The sequence below is a fragment of the Rhinolophus ferrumequinum genome, chromosome 2 (assembly GCF_004115265.2).
Source record: "Rhinolophus ferrumequinum isolate MPI-CBG mRhiFer1 chromosome 2, mRhiFer1_v1.p, whole genome shotgun sequence".
NCBI lineage: Eukaryota > Metazoa > Chordata > Mammalia > Chiroptera > Rhinolophidae > Rhinolophus > Rhinolophus ferrumequinum.
In genome coordinates this window covers 59,463,021-59,480,075 of record NC_046285.1, presented here as the reverse complement: position 1 = coordinate 59,480,075, position 17,055 = coordinate 59,463,021, and the positions used below count along the sequence as shown (strand labels likewise).

Below are 17,055 nucleotides of genomic sequence, written 5' to 3'. Positions count from 1 at the left end.
TACTGGAATGACGAAATAAAACCATGTCTACAAAAGCATGGTTTCTGGCACAGCTGTAATCACTGACTGGGGTAGACAGTAGGAGGATGAGTGTAGAAGTTAGAGACAGTAACCCTCAACGTGAGGCCTCAATCCATGAACTATGTATAAGGCACTTATCTATGTGGCTAAAGAAAAGCATTTGGGAATATATGCCCTCAGGTTGAAAGTATGAGTCAAGGTTCGGGTAAAAAATGAAGGATTTTAGAACAACTAATTACAATGACTTTTAAAAAAAAAATCAACAATATAATCCTGTAATATGAAGGTCTTACTCTCTACTTTTACTTTGAATCCTATTAATAGCTTTAATCAAATAACTTGAATTTGATTTGAATCAATCTGTGGCAACATGTGGCCAACAGATTTCTGGAACATCAAGATTTAAAATCTGAAACTGAAGAGGTTGAGTGCAGATAAAGCACTGTTTAGATCAGGGTATACAGCTTCGCTCCCCTGAGTCTTCACCACTCTATTATCAAAAGCAGCACCCTAAGGTCATTTTATAACATGAAATCACCAAACAATTGTATATATACTTACCCTTTAATCCCAGACACCAAAAGCATCGGAATCTGCCTGGCCAATGTATTAAACAAGTTTTATAAACTATGTAAGGCTCAGTGGGCTGAGGTTCTTTCACTGGTGCGCTAAATGCATTACAGTGGAACTTCATCAGGAATGAGATTTCAAAGTTGGTGTTATTTAAGGAAATCCTTCCATGGTCTTTGAAGAAGTGTAAATCTGAAACTTGGGGTTAGGCTTGACATTTAGAATACAGGCACCAGCAGCAGGCTGCAAACCTGAATTTTTGAAGAAAATTTTGAAGAAGTGGGCAGAAAAGAAAGATGAAGATATTCTTAAGGCTTTATTTTTATAAGGTACTCAAACCTTATGCCAGCAGGAAGGAACAGTAACAAGGGCACACTGTTCTTTCCCTTTCCCCTCGGTCACCATCTTAGCACCTTCAAAGGTGACCTCCACAAATCACTTCCTTTGATGGCTCCGAGATGGCACAAACCCCTCAGTTCTGAAACCAGAGACCCTGCAGCTGGCAGGCCCAATCTTTCCACTTCCTCTCGGGGCTCATCTTCTCACCTTCCAGAATGAAACTCTAGAGCTGTCCTGGTACAGCCCCTCCAGGAAAGGGTACTTCCATATGGGCATCCGCCAGCAACCCCCATGATAACTTTAAGAATTCATGAAGCTTAGGGGCCTGGGATCTGCAGACAGATTCTATCATTGGGATTGTTCGCTCTTGGTTTGTTTTGAGGGAGTGGAAGTGGCAAAGGGGATGGATCGTAAGCGTAGTTCACAAAACTCCCGTATTTGGAAGAAAGACTGAGAGCTTGCTCCTGGTCACGGCTTTTATTTGCAGAGATTAGTAAAGTAATTCAGTCCTTCCTTCTCCTCAAAATACATTCTGTGAACTTTACTCACTGACCTTCATTTGAACCCCCTTCCCCTGTCTGAAATCCTTTTGAAGTATCTAAGAATGTGTTGTATACATAATACAGCTATGATAAAGATGCCTCTTGTTTACTGAGGCAGGCAGTCATTTTCAATGGATGAGTGGTCTGTTTCCTAACAAACCTCTTCTTCCCCGGTACCCTCCTAACCCCTCCCCACTTCCACTCCCACCCATATCCCAACAGAGCTCAGGCCGGTGGTGAACTCACAGTTGGTGAGCAAAAAGAGACTGACTACTGAGGGAGACTAAATTCAATAGGTTACAGATTAAGGCTTTTTCAGTGCCAGTTTATTTAAAGAACCAGTTATTTATTTATTTGTCAGATTTATATAGCGCCTCTCCTCCCAAGAGCTCACCCACGCTAACAACATTTGGTTTACGTTATGAAAACCGTTAGATGCTTTTTCTGCATTTCCTTTTTGGTTTTTGCTGCCAACACACAGAGTAAACGCAATGCTTGAAGGAAAAAGGAAAGAAGTGTGGATTCAATAGAGGCTACACAGTGGCTATGGGTGCCAGGTGAAGGAGTGATGGTTCAGAGGCCAGCTGAGAGGTGGTGATGCGTACAGCCAGCCAAGAATCCAACACCACATACTTAGTATTTCCGTTAAGGCTAAGGGAAGGTAGAAAATAGAGAAGCAGCATAGCTGGGTAAGAGAAGAGGCTCTGGCTGTGACGCTGGAACATCCCCAGCTGAAATCCAATCTTTACCACTTACTAGCTGGATGACCTTGGGTGAGTTACGTAACTGCTCGGACCCTCAGTTTCCTAGTCGGTAAAATAAGGACAACCAATATGCCCCATCCCGAAGGTCTTTACTGTAAAGATTACGTAAGATAATGCATGAGAAAGGGCCCAGCCCTCCGCTAGGTTCTTGATACACATTATCTCAAACGCCACCGATTGCCCCCACCCCACAATATGCCAAATTCAGAAGTTATACAAATGTTAAGGGAAGATCTTAAGAAATTGGGAGAAGACAATCCCAAACACAAAACACAAGAGTCCACTAGTTAGAGAACCGTATGATTTCACTGATATGTGGTTTATGAACCAAAAACAACAAAATAACAAGACAAACAAATGAGGAAAAAAAACTCATAGACACAGACAGTAGTTTAGTGGTTACCAGAGGGGAAGGTGTGGGGAGGGTGGTAGATGAGGGTAAAGCGGATCAAATATCTGGTGATGGAAGAACTGACTCTGGGTGGTGAACACACAATGTGATTTATAGATGATGTAATACAGAATTGTACACCTGAAATCTATGTAACTTTACTAATAATTGTCACCCCAATAAACTTTAATTTAAATAAATAAAAAAGAAAGAGTCCACTAGTTGGCTATTCAATATCCAGTCTCCTTTCTCAGAAAAAGATTGCTGATTTATATTCTGGGTAGCACTATGCCAGCCAACTTCTCATTGATGTTTATTTTCCTGTCATATACCAAGAGCTAGACACTGTTGCAAAACAAAACCCAAACACTGTCCCTACACGCACACCAAACAACCCCGCAACAGCTCTCAGGGCTGTGAGGCTTGTCAGCTCTGCTTAGAGTCAAATCGGGCCACCTAAGCTGTGCTAAAACATTTGAGAGATGAGGAACAAAATGTCCTTTAAAGGCCTAGATGCTTGTCTGATTTATCAAGATCAAATATGGAAAGAGAAAGGTGATGTAAGTAGGAAATGTCCTCCAGTATAAGATGGTGAAAGTATTACTTTTATACGTACAACATTAGTAAGTCTGACAATGAAAAGATTAGGGATAAAGAGTGCTTTTACATTTTCAAAACTTGAAATTTCTAAATTGCAGTATCTACATCATTTTAGGAAGATTCCTTTGGTATAGTTTCCTTTATGAAATACAAAAGTGATTTTTAAAAAGAAAAACTGGCATAGAAGTTGACATTTAATGAGTACCTTCTCTGTGCCAGTATGATTTCATTTAATCCACCCAATGATACTACGTGGTAAGTATCTACTATTCTCCATTTTCAGATGAAGAAACCAAAACTCAGAGAAGTTAACTGCCTGCCTGAGGTCATATAGATAGAAAGTACTAGCAGAGCTGGGATCCAATCCCAGGTCTGTTAAGTCTGTCCAGCTCCAGAGCCATTGGCCTACTGTTTCCATAATTGTTTCTATAATTGTTTTCAAATACTCTCTCGATAACATTTAAATAGAAATCATATAGTTCAAGCAACAAGAAAACGCCCATATGTTTGGAAATTAAAAAAAGAAATATATACATATATTTTTAAAGAACTTCAAAACTGAAAGAAATAATGGAAAACAGAATTGAATTTTTAAAATACCAAAAATCAGGGGTGGCCGGTTAGCTCAGTTGGTTAGAGTGTGGTGCTGGTAGCACCAAGGTTGCCGGTCCGATCCCCCCATGGGCCACTGTGAGCTGCACCCTCCTTAAATAAATAAATAAAAATCAGAACTTGTTGGATACAGCTAAAGCAGGGCTTGGGTAGGGAGATGAAAGAATTGATTGCCCAAGCCAGGATATTTTGGGGGAATAAAAAGGGATGTTATTAACAATTACATCCAAACAAGGCATAAACCACAAGCAATCCGGGAAAAACTAAATGTATGTGACCTAACTTTAGAAGTTTTATTTGATTATATGTTTATATTATAAAGAGAAAAAAAGCTAAAAATTAATGAGCTGATCATCCAACCAAAGAAATTAGAAAAAGAAAAACAATGAACTGAAAGAAAATAAAAATATTTTAGTAAAAGCAGAAATCAATGAAATAGGAAACATCCAAGAGAGGATGAGTAAAGCCAAAGTTGATTTATTGTAAAGATGAATGATATTGTCTGCCAAGACTAAGAAAGAAAAAATGGTCCAGATATGTATCAAACATGAAAAAGGGATAACTACAGATGCTACAGGTTTTTCGTGTTCTTTTTTTAAAAAAACAACAGTATAAATAACCCTATGCCAGTTAATTTTAAAACTCACACAAAATGGAAAAATTCCTAGAAAAAATAATTTATTAAATTCACTCAACTAAATAGAAATCCAGAGCAAGATGATAAAAGGTGAAGACGCTGAATCAATAATTAAAAATCTTTCCACAAAGATATTATCAGGCCCAAATTGTTTTACTGATAAATTCTTCCAAAATTTCAAAGAAGAACTCCAACGTCACACAAACTAGTCCAGATTATATAAAAAGGAGGACACCCTCTACTCATTTGATGAGTATAATCTCAGTGCTAAAACCCAACAAGGACAACGGAAGAAGAAAAAGTATACATTATTTTCAATCATAAATAGCAATGGAGAAGTCCTAAATATATATTGGAAAACCAAGTGCAGCAATGTACAAAAGGTAATACATAACGAGTAAGTTAGGTTTATCACAAGAATACAAGATTGGTTTCATACCAATCAATGTAACTCTCTACAGTAAGAAATTAAAGGAGAAAATTTGTAAAGTGTTTGATAAAATTCAACATCCATTCACATTAAAAACTCTCAGTGAACTAGGATAGAATTAGTTTGATAAACCTACAGCAAACATGGTGAAATGCTGAAAACAAGCTCTTAAGATTCATAACTATAAACATCCCACACTCTAACCATTAGAAGTACAAAAAAAAAAAGTACATTACTAACTCTGTTAAAGAAGGTTCCATTAAGCATCTATGAAACTCAGTTTCAGATCCCAAAGTGAGTTTGTGCTGCCGTATATATAACATGCGATTAACATGAGTGTGTAGAGAGGAGACCCATCAGACACATTCCCAGGCCAGGCTACAAATGTGACTCATAGCCAAGTTCTTCCTTCTCTAAAAACTACAAAATCTGAAGGACAAAAATGAACAGCAATTTATTAGGGATGGACTTTAAGAGAGGAAGTAGAAACAAGAAAAAAACTTGAGTATATTAACTCTCTTAATCTATCCAGCATCTTTAGAGAATGAGTAGTTTTCTATTAAATCACAATTCCAGGAAATTTAAGCTCATCATCCTTTGAAGCTGTGATCATGACTACTGAGAGAGAACTTTCTCAAGCAGTAGGCTATTCACTCTTTTAGAAGATGCCGCTAGTAACTGACCCTTTCTTGATGACTCCGGGACACACTATTCTGACCACCAGTTTCAGCAGGATAGTCTCTTATAATACTGATGCCCTTGGGGGAGCATTAAGCAGCAGATTTTTCCACCAGCAGTATTTTCTTAAATTTTGTCTTTTCTTGAATTTTTGCTTCTTGATGCTGAATGAGAGAGCAGTGTATTCCAAAACTCTTAGACGATACCTTTCTCTCTCTCTCTCCATCTGTCTCTCTGTCTCTCTGTTTCTCTCTCTCTCTCTCTCTCTCTCTCTCTCTCTCTCTCTCTCTTTCTTTTAAGGAGGGTGCAGCTCGCAGTGACCCATGTGAGGATCGGACCGGCAACCTTGGTGTCATAAGCACCAGGCTCTAACCACATGAGCTAATCGGCCACCCCACAGACGATACATTTCTTAGTGGAGCCTCTTCAGTTGAATTGTGGGGACTCAATGTGAGATGTAATAAGAAATGGTACAGTAAAAGACAAAAACATATCTGGCCAGTACTATGGGCATAACAGAGGGATATTTTCTAAGTTCCACCACCCAGCACATGTAAACATGGTAAACAGCAGGATGAAAAAACTTGCAAGATTGGGATGGCTGAATGAGAAGCATTCCTCCTCTTCAAGGAGCAGCTGTGGTCTTTAAGGATAAATGAACATGTCTGAACATGTCAAATTACATGTTTTTTTCCCTCCTTCGGGGGAGGAAATCATGAATATAAATCTTGCTTCCAAACAGTATTTATCTTCTAAAAATAAGTTTTGAGTTGTGAAGAATTATATACTAAGATTATATAAAACATTAAGAATGTACTTTTGACTACATTACATTTTAGTTGTTTAAAGTATAATCTTAGCAAATGACGATCATATCATCAATAAACATGTACTGAAGACAAGTAAGATATTGGACTAACTGTGGTATAAAGAAAGGGGTCTAAATCATGGTTTTTAAAACTCAGAGTTTATTCAACTGAAGAGATAAGGCATACTGTGAGTGAAACAGAACAGATATGTGTGTTATAACATGGGTGTAGATGAGTAATGAAGGAATTTAATAGGATTTTATAGTTTAAGAGATGGCTACAATTCTGGTAGTTTGAGATAAAGAGATGGATAAAGTTCAAGGTCAGGACAGATTTCTCAAAGTCACTTACTGTTTAGTAGACATCAGTGAATGTTAGCAACTCTCAAAATCATGACCAAAAGATATGGCGTAGCGGTAAGTTAATGTTTTGGTTTCCAAATATATGACCCTGTATTTGGCTACGTGACCTTTAGAAAGTCCTTTAGCTGCTCTGAGGCCTGATTTTCTTATCTGTAAAACAGGATTTCTTACTCTGTATTGGCTAGAGCTGTTAAAATGCTCAAATAAAACTGTATTTCCTTCTATGCTACAAAATACCATCCATTTTTATTTGGGGGTTAGTTCTGAAGTAATATTCCCTCTAATTTAAATAATAAGTTAGCAAAGAACAAACTACAGTTACTTACAAGAGTATAGTCTGCCCCACTTTTGCGAAGGCATAAAAGTTGATAAATGTGTGATTATTAAGCTTGCTAGCATACATGACTGCAATTATTATTACTTTTACAAAAATCAGACCAAAAATTTTAGTTTGTCTCATTTTCTGTTGTGTTACCCAGTATCTATAAGCAAAATCATTTGTCGTGTGTTTTATGTATTTTGTATCACACAGATATCACATTATCCCATTAGTATTAGACAAGGGCAATAAGAATAAAATTCAGTGATGGGTACTTGATAGTTAAACATCAAATAGGTGGGGGGAGAGGGATGGGTACAGAAGAGAGGGCTGGAACATGACTTCCCAAAGTGTGACAATACTATATACCCTGGCCTTGCCCCAGACCCACCAACTCAATCTCTGAGGTGCACTGAAGACTCTGCATTTTTAATAAGCCCCCGTGGGAACATTTGTGCACTCTCAACTTTGAGATAAGCCTAAGTACCCCAGTTATTTTTCTTTTTATCCATTCAGGACTTTGCCCGTCACCCCAGGTCTCTCAAGGATCTCTGTATCACCCCAGTGTGTGGGGGGTCTTTTTATTTCAGACCCATCATTCGTAATGGCAGAGTGTAAGGGGAAGTAAGTACAAGACTGACAGGCAACTTTCAGGAAGGAATCATAAATGTCAGGGATCAAACCTCCTCCTTTTGGGAGGAGGCTGAGTACCCCAGAGGGAGACATACTTCACCACAGAGACTAAAGCTCCCTGTCTGTAAGGTCTACACGACAAATAACCTCCAGCAGAATTAGGGAATGTCCCTCCCAATTCAGTCAACCGTTGACACAATCTGTTTACACAAGCCCCCCTGGATAAGAAACATGGATTAAGGGGGAAATAATCATGAGACGCATTATGAAAGTTCAGTCAACAATGGACCACACTTACAATGGTGGTCCCAGAAGATTATAACGGAGCTGAAAAACTCCTATCACGTAGTGACGTGATAGCCACTGTAACGTCATAGGGCAACACACTGCTCACGTTTGTGGTGATGCTCGTTACACAAACCTGCTGTGCTTTCAGTTGTATAAAAGTGTAGCACATACAATTACGTACAGCACATAATACTTGATAATAAACGACTATGTTACTGATTTATGTATTTACTTTTTATTGTTATTTTAGAGTATGCTCTTTCTACTTATAAAAAAAAAATTAGCTGTGAAACAGTATGCTGTGTTATGCCAGCAGCAGCCTCAGACATCTCATGTTTACCACTTCTCTTGATTGCATCATTTTCTCTTGTGCTTGATTTAATCTCATTTTATAAATTCAGTGTAGACTGAGTGTGCATTGTTTGTAAAGCCCACAGCAGTGCACAGTCATGTCCTGGGCCTTCACATTCACTCCCCACTCACTCACTGACTCACCCAGAGGAACAACTTCCAGTCCTGCCAGCTCCATTCATGGTAAGTGGCCTACACAGGTGGACCATTTTTATCTTTTATACTGTATCTTTACTGTGCCTTTTCTGTTTAGATATGTTTATATACACAAAGACCATTGTTACAATTGCCTATTCAGTACAGTCACATGCTGTAGAGGTCGGTAGCTTAGGAGCAACAGGTGATACCATACAGCCTAGGTGTGCAGTGGGCTGTACCACCTAGGTGTGTAAGAGTGCTCTATCACGTTCGCACTACAATGAAATCACCAAATTACACACTTCTCAGAAAGTATCCCCATTATTAAACACATGACTGCATAAATAAGAGATTTAACATGAAGTAATTTTCCTTTACACACATGGTATAACAAAAAGAGGATTTTCTAAGTATTTCAAATACCAAATATATGCTCAACCTCACTCCTCCCCCTCAGTTAATCCCTGCAGAAAATCAGGAGAATACTGTTTAAAAACACAAAACCAAAAAACTATTAGAATAAAAATGGTATCCAGGTCTGAGTTCACAAACTGGCAGGCCTGCAGGGTGATTCTGCCCACAGAGAGGTTTTGTTTAGTCTGCAAAGTGTTGCTGTTGTTTTTAATTTCAATTAGTTGCCAACTTAAAAAAAAAAAAAAGCAAGCTGGAATTTTTACATAAAAATCCAAATTTCCAAATTCTCCTGAAAAAGTGCAAGGCTGTTAACAAGGTAATAATTGGCAAAAGCTTAGTGGTGGCTGCCTCCTTCACATGAGCTCCCTGTCAAAACCGAAACCGAGGCCCACGACGGAGCAGGCCCCAATCAATGCTTGGGATCTGTGTGTCATTAGTGTTTGCGGCATTTTGGCCTTACCAGGGGAATAAATACTCACCAGCCAAATTATGTCATTCTTTATGGTGACTTTCACAGAAAGGGGAGAAGGGGATTAGAACCAGACAAGAGTGGTAACTTTTTTTTTCATCTAGATATAAAGTGACTTCCGAGTAAATATTGGGAGGCATTTCGGTTGGACCAGGCCTGAGGAAGGTACACTCCTGCCTCTTGCGCCCACACCCACCCAATGCGGAGCAAGAAAGACACAAAGGAAATACAATGGTCACCATCTTGCAGCCCTTGGTGACATCACTGACAAGTACCAGCCTATATCATCTCCTTACACCAGAGAGATTTGAAATAAAACAGACCAGGCCCTCAGAACAGCCTACATAAAGAAAGGCCACAAGCGTCCAAAATTCTAAAATACCACAGATAGCAGACTCAGAAGGCTGGGACCTAAGGAGTTCAGTTTGGTGTTTGAAAAGTAGGTTTTCTTTACACATTTGTTTGATGAATGAATGACTCTGACAAGTTATTCCTGATACCTCAATTTCATTATTAGAAATGTAAAACTACCTGGAGTGAAACCAGGAAATTTCTATCTCAAAAGTAGGTAATTATGAATAAGGTCCTTAGCTAATCTCCTACTGTTACAATGTGTTAAAATCCAATGAGTAATTATACCTCCTGTAACTCAGCAATCTTCCTTAATATGTAAGTAAAGTGTCAATAAGGTCTTTATGGGTAGCATAAACCAAGGTTCACTTCTAGCAGGCAATATCCAGTGAGGAGCCAGGAAAACTGCCCTGAGCCAGGCAACAGACTGTGCTGGGCAAGGCACTCTTCCTCTAGCTCTGTAATGGGGGGAAGTATTGTCTCCCCGCTCCTACTGCATAAGGATGTCATGTCTACAAACCATTTGGAGTACCTCAGGAACAGGATGACTTATAAACAGGTCATATACGTATTATTATTGGCCTTACCTCACAACCCACAAGATGCCTCAATGGAACCAACTTTATAGGTACCTGGTAAATATGGCTGACGGCTTCCCCTCCCCCAATGAGGAAAAGGGGAAGGTAAGCCCAGATCAGCACCCACCTCTGTTCTGATGGATACTGGTTTTCAGGCATCATCTTTGGCATCTGCAGGGGCTGATGTGGTGGCCGAGGGACCGCAAAGGTTTGCTGCTGTGGTCCAGCGTCTGGAAGCGAATGAGGGGTGGGGGCAGGGCCCACACCTTGCACGGGACCAGCTGCAGGAGGGTGTGCCGAGGTGGGCAGAGTGGCCTGAGGTGGGGGAAATAGGGAATTCTGATGGGTGGGTGACAGAGGAGTGGTAGGAGGGGTTAATGGCTTGAACCCAGAGGGAGGCTTCCTATCATAGGCACTGTAAATAGAAAAAGAGAAGAAACCATTAGGCTGCAATGAAGCCATTAGCTGGTCACCAGGTCCAGCAGCCCACAGTTGCCAGGAAATGACAGCATTAACATAGTTAAATTGCTGGCAGCCCTGAGGGAATATTTGTACCTCGGAAAAGTGACAAATACACTGCGTCACAGAGACTTGTTTAACACTTCTAGTGATTCTTCTCAAAGATAATTTTAGCCTCTGCTTCCGGTTTCCTTTTACCCCCCACTTCTGAAAGAATTCTCCATGTAAGCGTGTGCAGGGGTGGATGGATGGGGGCATAGGCGTTTTCTAGCCTCCTCTCCCAAGTATTCCAGGGTTCCCAGGAATTAGTCAGAATTTTTATTGAAGGTAAATTTCTGCTGTTAACATCACTTGAATTAAGAACTCATCTCCTTTCTCTTTTCAGGCAGATCTATGTTTATCTTCTAGAGCAAAGAATGATTTAAAATTAAAGCTTCATTCCTGGGGCTTGAATATTCTTAGGTAAAGGGCACAGCACTGAGGCTTTTTCATATATTCTGATTTGAAGATTACTCCTTTGGTGCTTAAAGTTCACATTAACATATGATAGACATGAAGAAGTATATATTCTCTCCCTCAAAGCCACAGATCAAATACCCCAGTATTCAAGGTTCTTTCCCTTAGGAGGGCTCAGTACCCCCAAGAAATCATCCCTGGTTCCCCACCCCCGCAGAGCGGGTTTAGCAGTTTTGCGTTTTATGTTCAGCGCAGCGGGCCCATTTGAACTAGCCTACACCCCGAGGATTACATTGCCTGAATGATGGGGTGTGCTAGCCTGAGCTCCTGCTGAACATTTGAAACAATCAGCTTGATGGCTACTTTCTGGCCAGCCTTTCTCTGGCTCCACTTACCAATAGTTGTAGAGGCACTTTTCTCCATAGTTAGCACCAAGAGCCTGCTCGTGGCTACAGGATGACAGCTCAGAGGAGGGGCTGTGCAGCTCCCGTTTGATCTTGGTTGGAGGTGGGGCATGAAGCACCACTGAAATGAGAAAAGGAATGAGGGAAGAACAGAGAGAGGACAGCTGATTAACAGGGAGCACAATCCTTCCTTCTGCAAACCTTGTAACGAGCGGATTGTTCTTGGAACTCATGTCAAGTCACACGCCAGAGAACGCCAAAAACTTAAACATAGAACCTTCCATCTAAAACCAATGAGAAGTTCTTTAAAGTCAGAAATCATCATCTGACACTTTTATTAGCCAAGTCGTTTTTTCCAAATTTCTTTGGTGTTGGATTTGTTTCCTAGAGGCTCTGAAAACCTTAAAAATCTTGCAGGTGACAGTAAAAAAAAAACTGCAGGTATATTAGAAAACCAAAGATTACAGGCATGAATAATTTTGAACCCAAAAAGGACAGAACATCCAAAAATATATTGGTAGACATTACACATTAGCTTATCAAAGGCTTGAAATTGCTCTGGCAAATACATTTCATATACAGAGGCATATTTACAAACTAAATATATGATTTTTTAAAAAGTCCTTCCTCAAGCAACTCTAAATATCGGATCTGAGTAAGAAATACTCAACTTTAGGGGCATGTCAAAAACTTTAAAAGCAAAGGAAAACAAAAAAGGAGCAAACCACAACCTAGGAAAAGCTAACTGCACACAGGGAAGTCCTGGAAACCCTTGTGCTGCACATGACTGCCCTATGCCTTTTGTAGTGACCAGCCAAGAAGGTCAGGGTTTCATAACCAATCCTTGCACTGATAGCGCCAATTGCTTTTCCTAAATTGATGAAATAGTACACAGAGCTGTTTGTTGCTTTATGTTTAGAAGTCAACTGCATATTTCATGTGATTCTGAGAGGGCAAAGTAACAAGAGTTTTTCAAATCAAGGTGACTTACATACAGTGGCCCAACCAAACCAAATCAGGTTTACCTTTTCTGTCTTCTCCGGGAGCTAACTCGTTTTAGAAATGGCATTTTACCCAAATAGAAGGACAAACTCTACAGATGCTGCATTATGAGGGCTGTCTTCTTCTCCTTATAGATTAGAATTGCTACTCTGTCCAGCTATCGTGGAGGGTGGGGCTGGGGAACGAGTGAAGCTTTTGTGCCAGCCACTTTCCACTGTATCAAAGGTCTCATTAAACAGCTAACCACAGTCAGGGCCCTGGTTACCCACTAAAATTTTGTTTGACTCAGTGTTTACTCCCAAAATACTTTTAAGAGCTTACTTAATTCTCAGTGATTATACTTAGGTAGAACTAGTTAAAACAATCATTCCTTTCTGCCTGATAAGACTGAACAATCTTCAGGCCAACTGGCTTCTAGGTGCCTCCTCCAACCATGATTTCCGGTCTCAGAAGAGAACAAATGAGACAGACAACTCTATCAGAGATGACAAGTTTATAAAGCAAAGTCCTGCCAGTGACTGACTGGAAAGGACAGGTTTTTGTAATTCCTTTCCCACATAATGCCAACTGCTATTCCTGAACACATGAAATAAGTTCAGAACTGGCAGATTATATTTAGAAGTCATTAGAGTCTCTCTTGTGATTTTTTTTGATGGTGACATCATGGCAGCCAATCCTCAATTGTTATCAAATGTTTTCATTCTGACACAGAAAATGGCTAAGCTTGTTAGAATATTGTTAGAGAAAGACAAGGGACAATCTGACAATGTGACACAGACAACCATTTCTCCAATGCAGTGGATATTCTGGTGGCCCTCAGCACTGACCCTCTGTCGTTGACTCTCCTCTTGCCAGTCTGCTGCCAGAAAGTTTTGGCAAAATAATGAGGAAAGGTGACGATGCCCCAATGTAAGTAAAAGTTTCATGTCCTTGAGAGGTCTACTTTTCTTTCTTTATCTAAAAAAGATCATTTATAATCGCTGTTTTACCTAAGTTTAGAAAGTAAACAATTATGGTATTCAATTTTCTCATTTCACATTTTAAAAATGTATTGACATTTTTATAATATTACAAAAGTGACCAGTTGTACTGACAAGATTACCACCAGAGGGTAAACCAAAGCTGCCCCCACCCATTTTGCAAGAGAATCTAAACTACTAGCTAAGTCTGATGTCTTGTTCTCTTTAAATCTACATACTATAGTACTCTTTTTAGTATGTACCACACCAGTTTGGCTCGAAATTATATAGTATCTTCTACTATCCCCAAATTGTCTTATATCTAGATTATGTTCTCTACACGAGGAGTTAAAAAACGATCTGATGAGTGCTATGGTCTGAGTATTTGTGTCCCTCTCAAATTCCTATGTTGAAACCCTAATGCCCGATGTGATGGTATCAAAAGGCAGGGAGCCTTTGGGAGGTGATTAGATAATGAGGGCAGAGCCATGTGAGGACACAATTAGACCACGCTGGCACCCTGATCTTGGACGTCCCGCCTCTAGAACTGTAAGAAATAAATTTCTGTTTTTCATAAGCCATCCAGTCTGTGGTATTTTGTTATAGCAGCCTGAATGGACTAAGAAAATGAGTGACGGAATGGATTACACCGTGTTTCCCTGAAAATAAGACCTAGCTGGACAATCAGCTCTAAAGCGTCTTTTGGAGCAAAAATTAATATAAGACCTGGTCTAATATAAGATAAATAATAAACATAATAAATATAATTAATATAATATAATGTAATATGATGTAAGACCGGGTCTTACATTAATTTTTGCTCCAAAAGACGCATTAGAGCTGATTGTCCAGCTAGGTCTTATTTTCGGGGAAACACAATAGTCCCAATTAATTTTAAACCACACCTACCTTACAAGGCTAGGCCCAATGTCAGTCATAAATATTTTTTCCCCAGGAATCAACCATTCAAAGGAGAAAGAAGAGAGTGGAGCACAGCAGGAATGAGAATTGGCAGTTTCACAGATCACTGACAGGAAAACCATTAGGGGCCCTGCGAGTGGTAAGGAAGAAGGCTCAGCTCTCCAAAGGGACTGCTGGGCCAGAGGATGTGTGAAGGAGCCTGATTATGGCACCCATTAGTCAGAGATAGCGGTGTATTTCAAGCAGGAACTTAGAAGCCCAAGAAATGCTCCCTGCTTTCAGTCTGTTCGCTCCTTTGGAAAATGAGATATGTGATGCTGCCTTGAGAAATAAAGAAAATGGCACAGCACCTTACAGATGGTGCTATGATGTATAATTATGCACTGTGCTTTCAAAAATAGAGTATTTACCTTCACACAGGCGACTTACTAAACGATGACAGAGACCTAGGACTTTAAAGTATGGCAACAAATTGGGATTGAGAAAGGATCATGAACTCCTAAGAAGTTTGAACAGAAATGTTAAAAAAAAAAAAAAAAGTGGACTATTTGAGTTGATAAACATTTTCTACAATCAGAAATTTTGAGTTTAAGCTCAGAGTTATAGAAAATGGGCCCACAAAGCCAAAGGTACTCTGACAACAATTCCTGGTGAATATGGACACCTCTCTTGTTGTAAAGATTTCAGTCATTCATTCACTGAGCATCTTCTACAGGCCTCACCCTGAAGGTGCTGGTGACATGATACTTAGCAAAATAGACACGGTCTTCTCTTCATAGCACGTATAATTTAGTGAGGGATCTGACTTTGAACATCTTCTCATAGACACAATTAGAGTTAGGTAAGGGCCTCACCGTCCACTTCATCCAGGCTCTTACCTTTATAGTTGAGGACACTGAGGCCCAAAGGGGTTAAAGGAATTGTTCAAAGTCTTGGAGCTGCTGCTATTAGAGGGGAGAGGAGGCAAGAGCTCCTCCGCACTGCCATTTCGGTAACTTACTACACTGACAGAAATGGGAGATATTTCACTCAACCACTTTGTACGTGAAAAATAGAGGACATAAAGTTTTTTGCAACCAAAACAACAAAAATACCACCTTACACCTGGTTGAGAAAAAGTGCTCTAGAACAAGGGAAAAATGGACAAGAAATACCTCTGGAAAAGAACAAGGTAGACAGACCAAGGAAGCGGCAGCCAGACAGCCTTAGCCTTTTCTTTGTGCCAAGTTGCTCTTGCATTATTTTATTTGATCTTCCCCACCCAAGATACTTCTACTGTCTCCATTTTATAGATGAGAAAACCAAGGCTTAAAAAAGATAAGCAATCTGCACTGGTTACATGGCTGTAAGTGATCAGGACTCCTACCTGCACAGTTCTTAGTCATTCCATCATATTACCTCCCAGAGGGAATCTAAGAGAAAAAGACTAAATCAAAAAGGGATTAAAAGAAATAGGGAATGAGATGGAGAAGGAAAACACCACCAAAGAAGAGAGTGGACGAATACCTTGTGCCAACTCCGTGTCTGTATCCTCATGTTTACTCTGTATACTCCAGCTGGAGGCACACCTGATACACCTGAATCCACTCAAGGACTTACACTTTCCCTTATCTCTGGGCCACCAAAACGGTCAGGATCCCTCCCTCACGCCTACTGGCAGCTAACATCTCTTGGCTCTAGAAGCCTTTACTTCTTACAGTCCTTGCCCCCAGTTCTAGTGTTCCATCAAAAAGGTCATTCTCTCTTCTATATTCCAGCTGACAAAAATCATCTGCTCATTTAGACAACTGCAGGCACTTTAGAAGACCTGGTATATTCTACAGCCAATCACTGACCAGCCACTAACACTGTTGCCATGGTTACCATCTCTCCCCACCCCCATGCCTGGCCCCTCCTGAAATTGTTTCTTGACTAGGTATGACAATTAAGTTTGTGAACTTGTTGCAATGATGTTGCTAATCTTTTTTGATATCAAATGCATTAACTATGAATTTGTTACAACTGGACAAACAGTTAACCAAGATTACTATTTCAAAGTGCTGAAAAGGCTGCATGACAAAGTTAGAAGACCTGAACTTTTCGCCAACAATTCATGGCTCTTGCATCAAGACAATGCACCAGCTCACACAGAACTGTCTGTGAGGGAGTTTTTAGCCAGTAAACAAATAACTGTATTGGAACACCCTCCCTACTCACCTGATCTGGCCCCCAATGACTTCTTTCTTTACCCGAAGATAAAGGAAATATTGAAAGGAAGACATTTTGATGACATTCAGGACATCAATGGCAGCTCTGATGGCCCTACCAGAAAAAGTGTTCCAAAATTGCTTTGAATGGTGGACTAGGCGCTGGTGTCAGTGCATAGCTTCCCAAGGGGAGTACTTTGAAGGTGACCATAGTGATATTCAGCAATGACGTATGTAGCACTTTTTCTAGGATGAGTTCGTGAACTTAATTGTCCAACCTCGTATATCCTCAATGCCACCTCTGAGGCAAGAGCCCTTCAAGAGAGCTGTCTGGATCCCTATTTGACCACAAGAACTCTCTCTGTTAAGGAT

The 17,055-nt window shown here is 40.0% G+C and overlaps 1 protein-coding gene across 1 annotated transcript in view; it reads right to left on the bottom strand.

Moving 5' to 3' along the window:
• ETV5 (ETS variant transcription factor 5) overlaps positions 1 to 17,055 on the bottom strand; it is a 58,699-nt gene that overhangs the window by 19,252 nt on the left and 22,392 nt on the right. Inside the window, exons 6-7 of the mRNA XM_033087891.1 lie at positions 11,607 to 11,736; positions 10,424 to 10,711 (exon numbers count right to left, since the gene is read on the bottom strand). Coding sequence (XP_032943782.1) covers positions 10,424 to 10,711; positions 11,607 to 11,736 — 418 coding nt within the window. The remainder of the gene's footprint in view (positions 1 to 10,423; positions 10,712 to 11,606; positions 11,737 to 17,055) is intronic.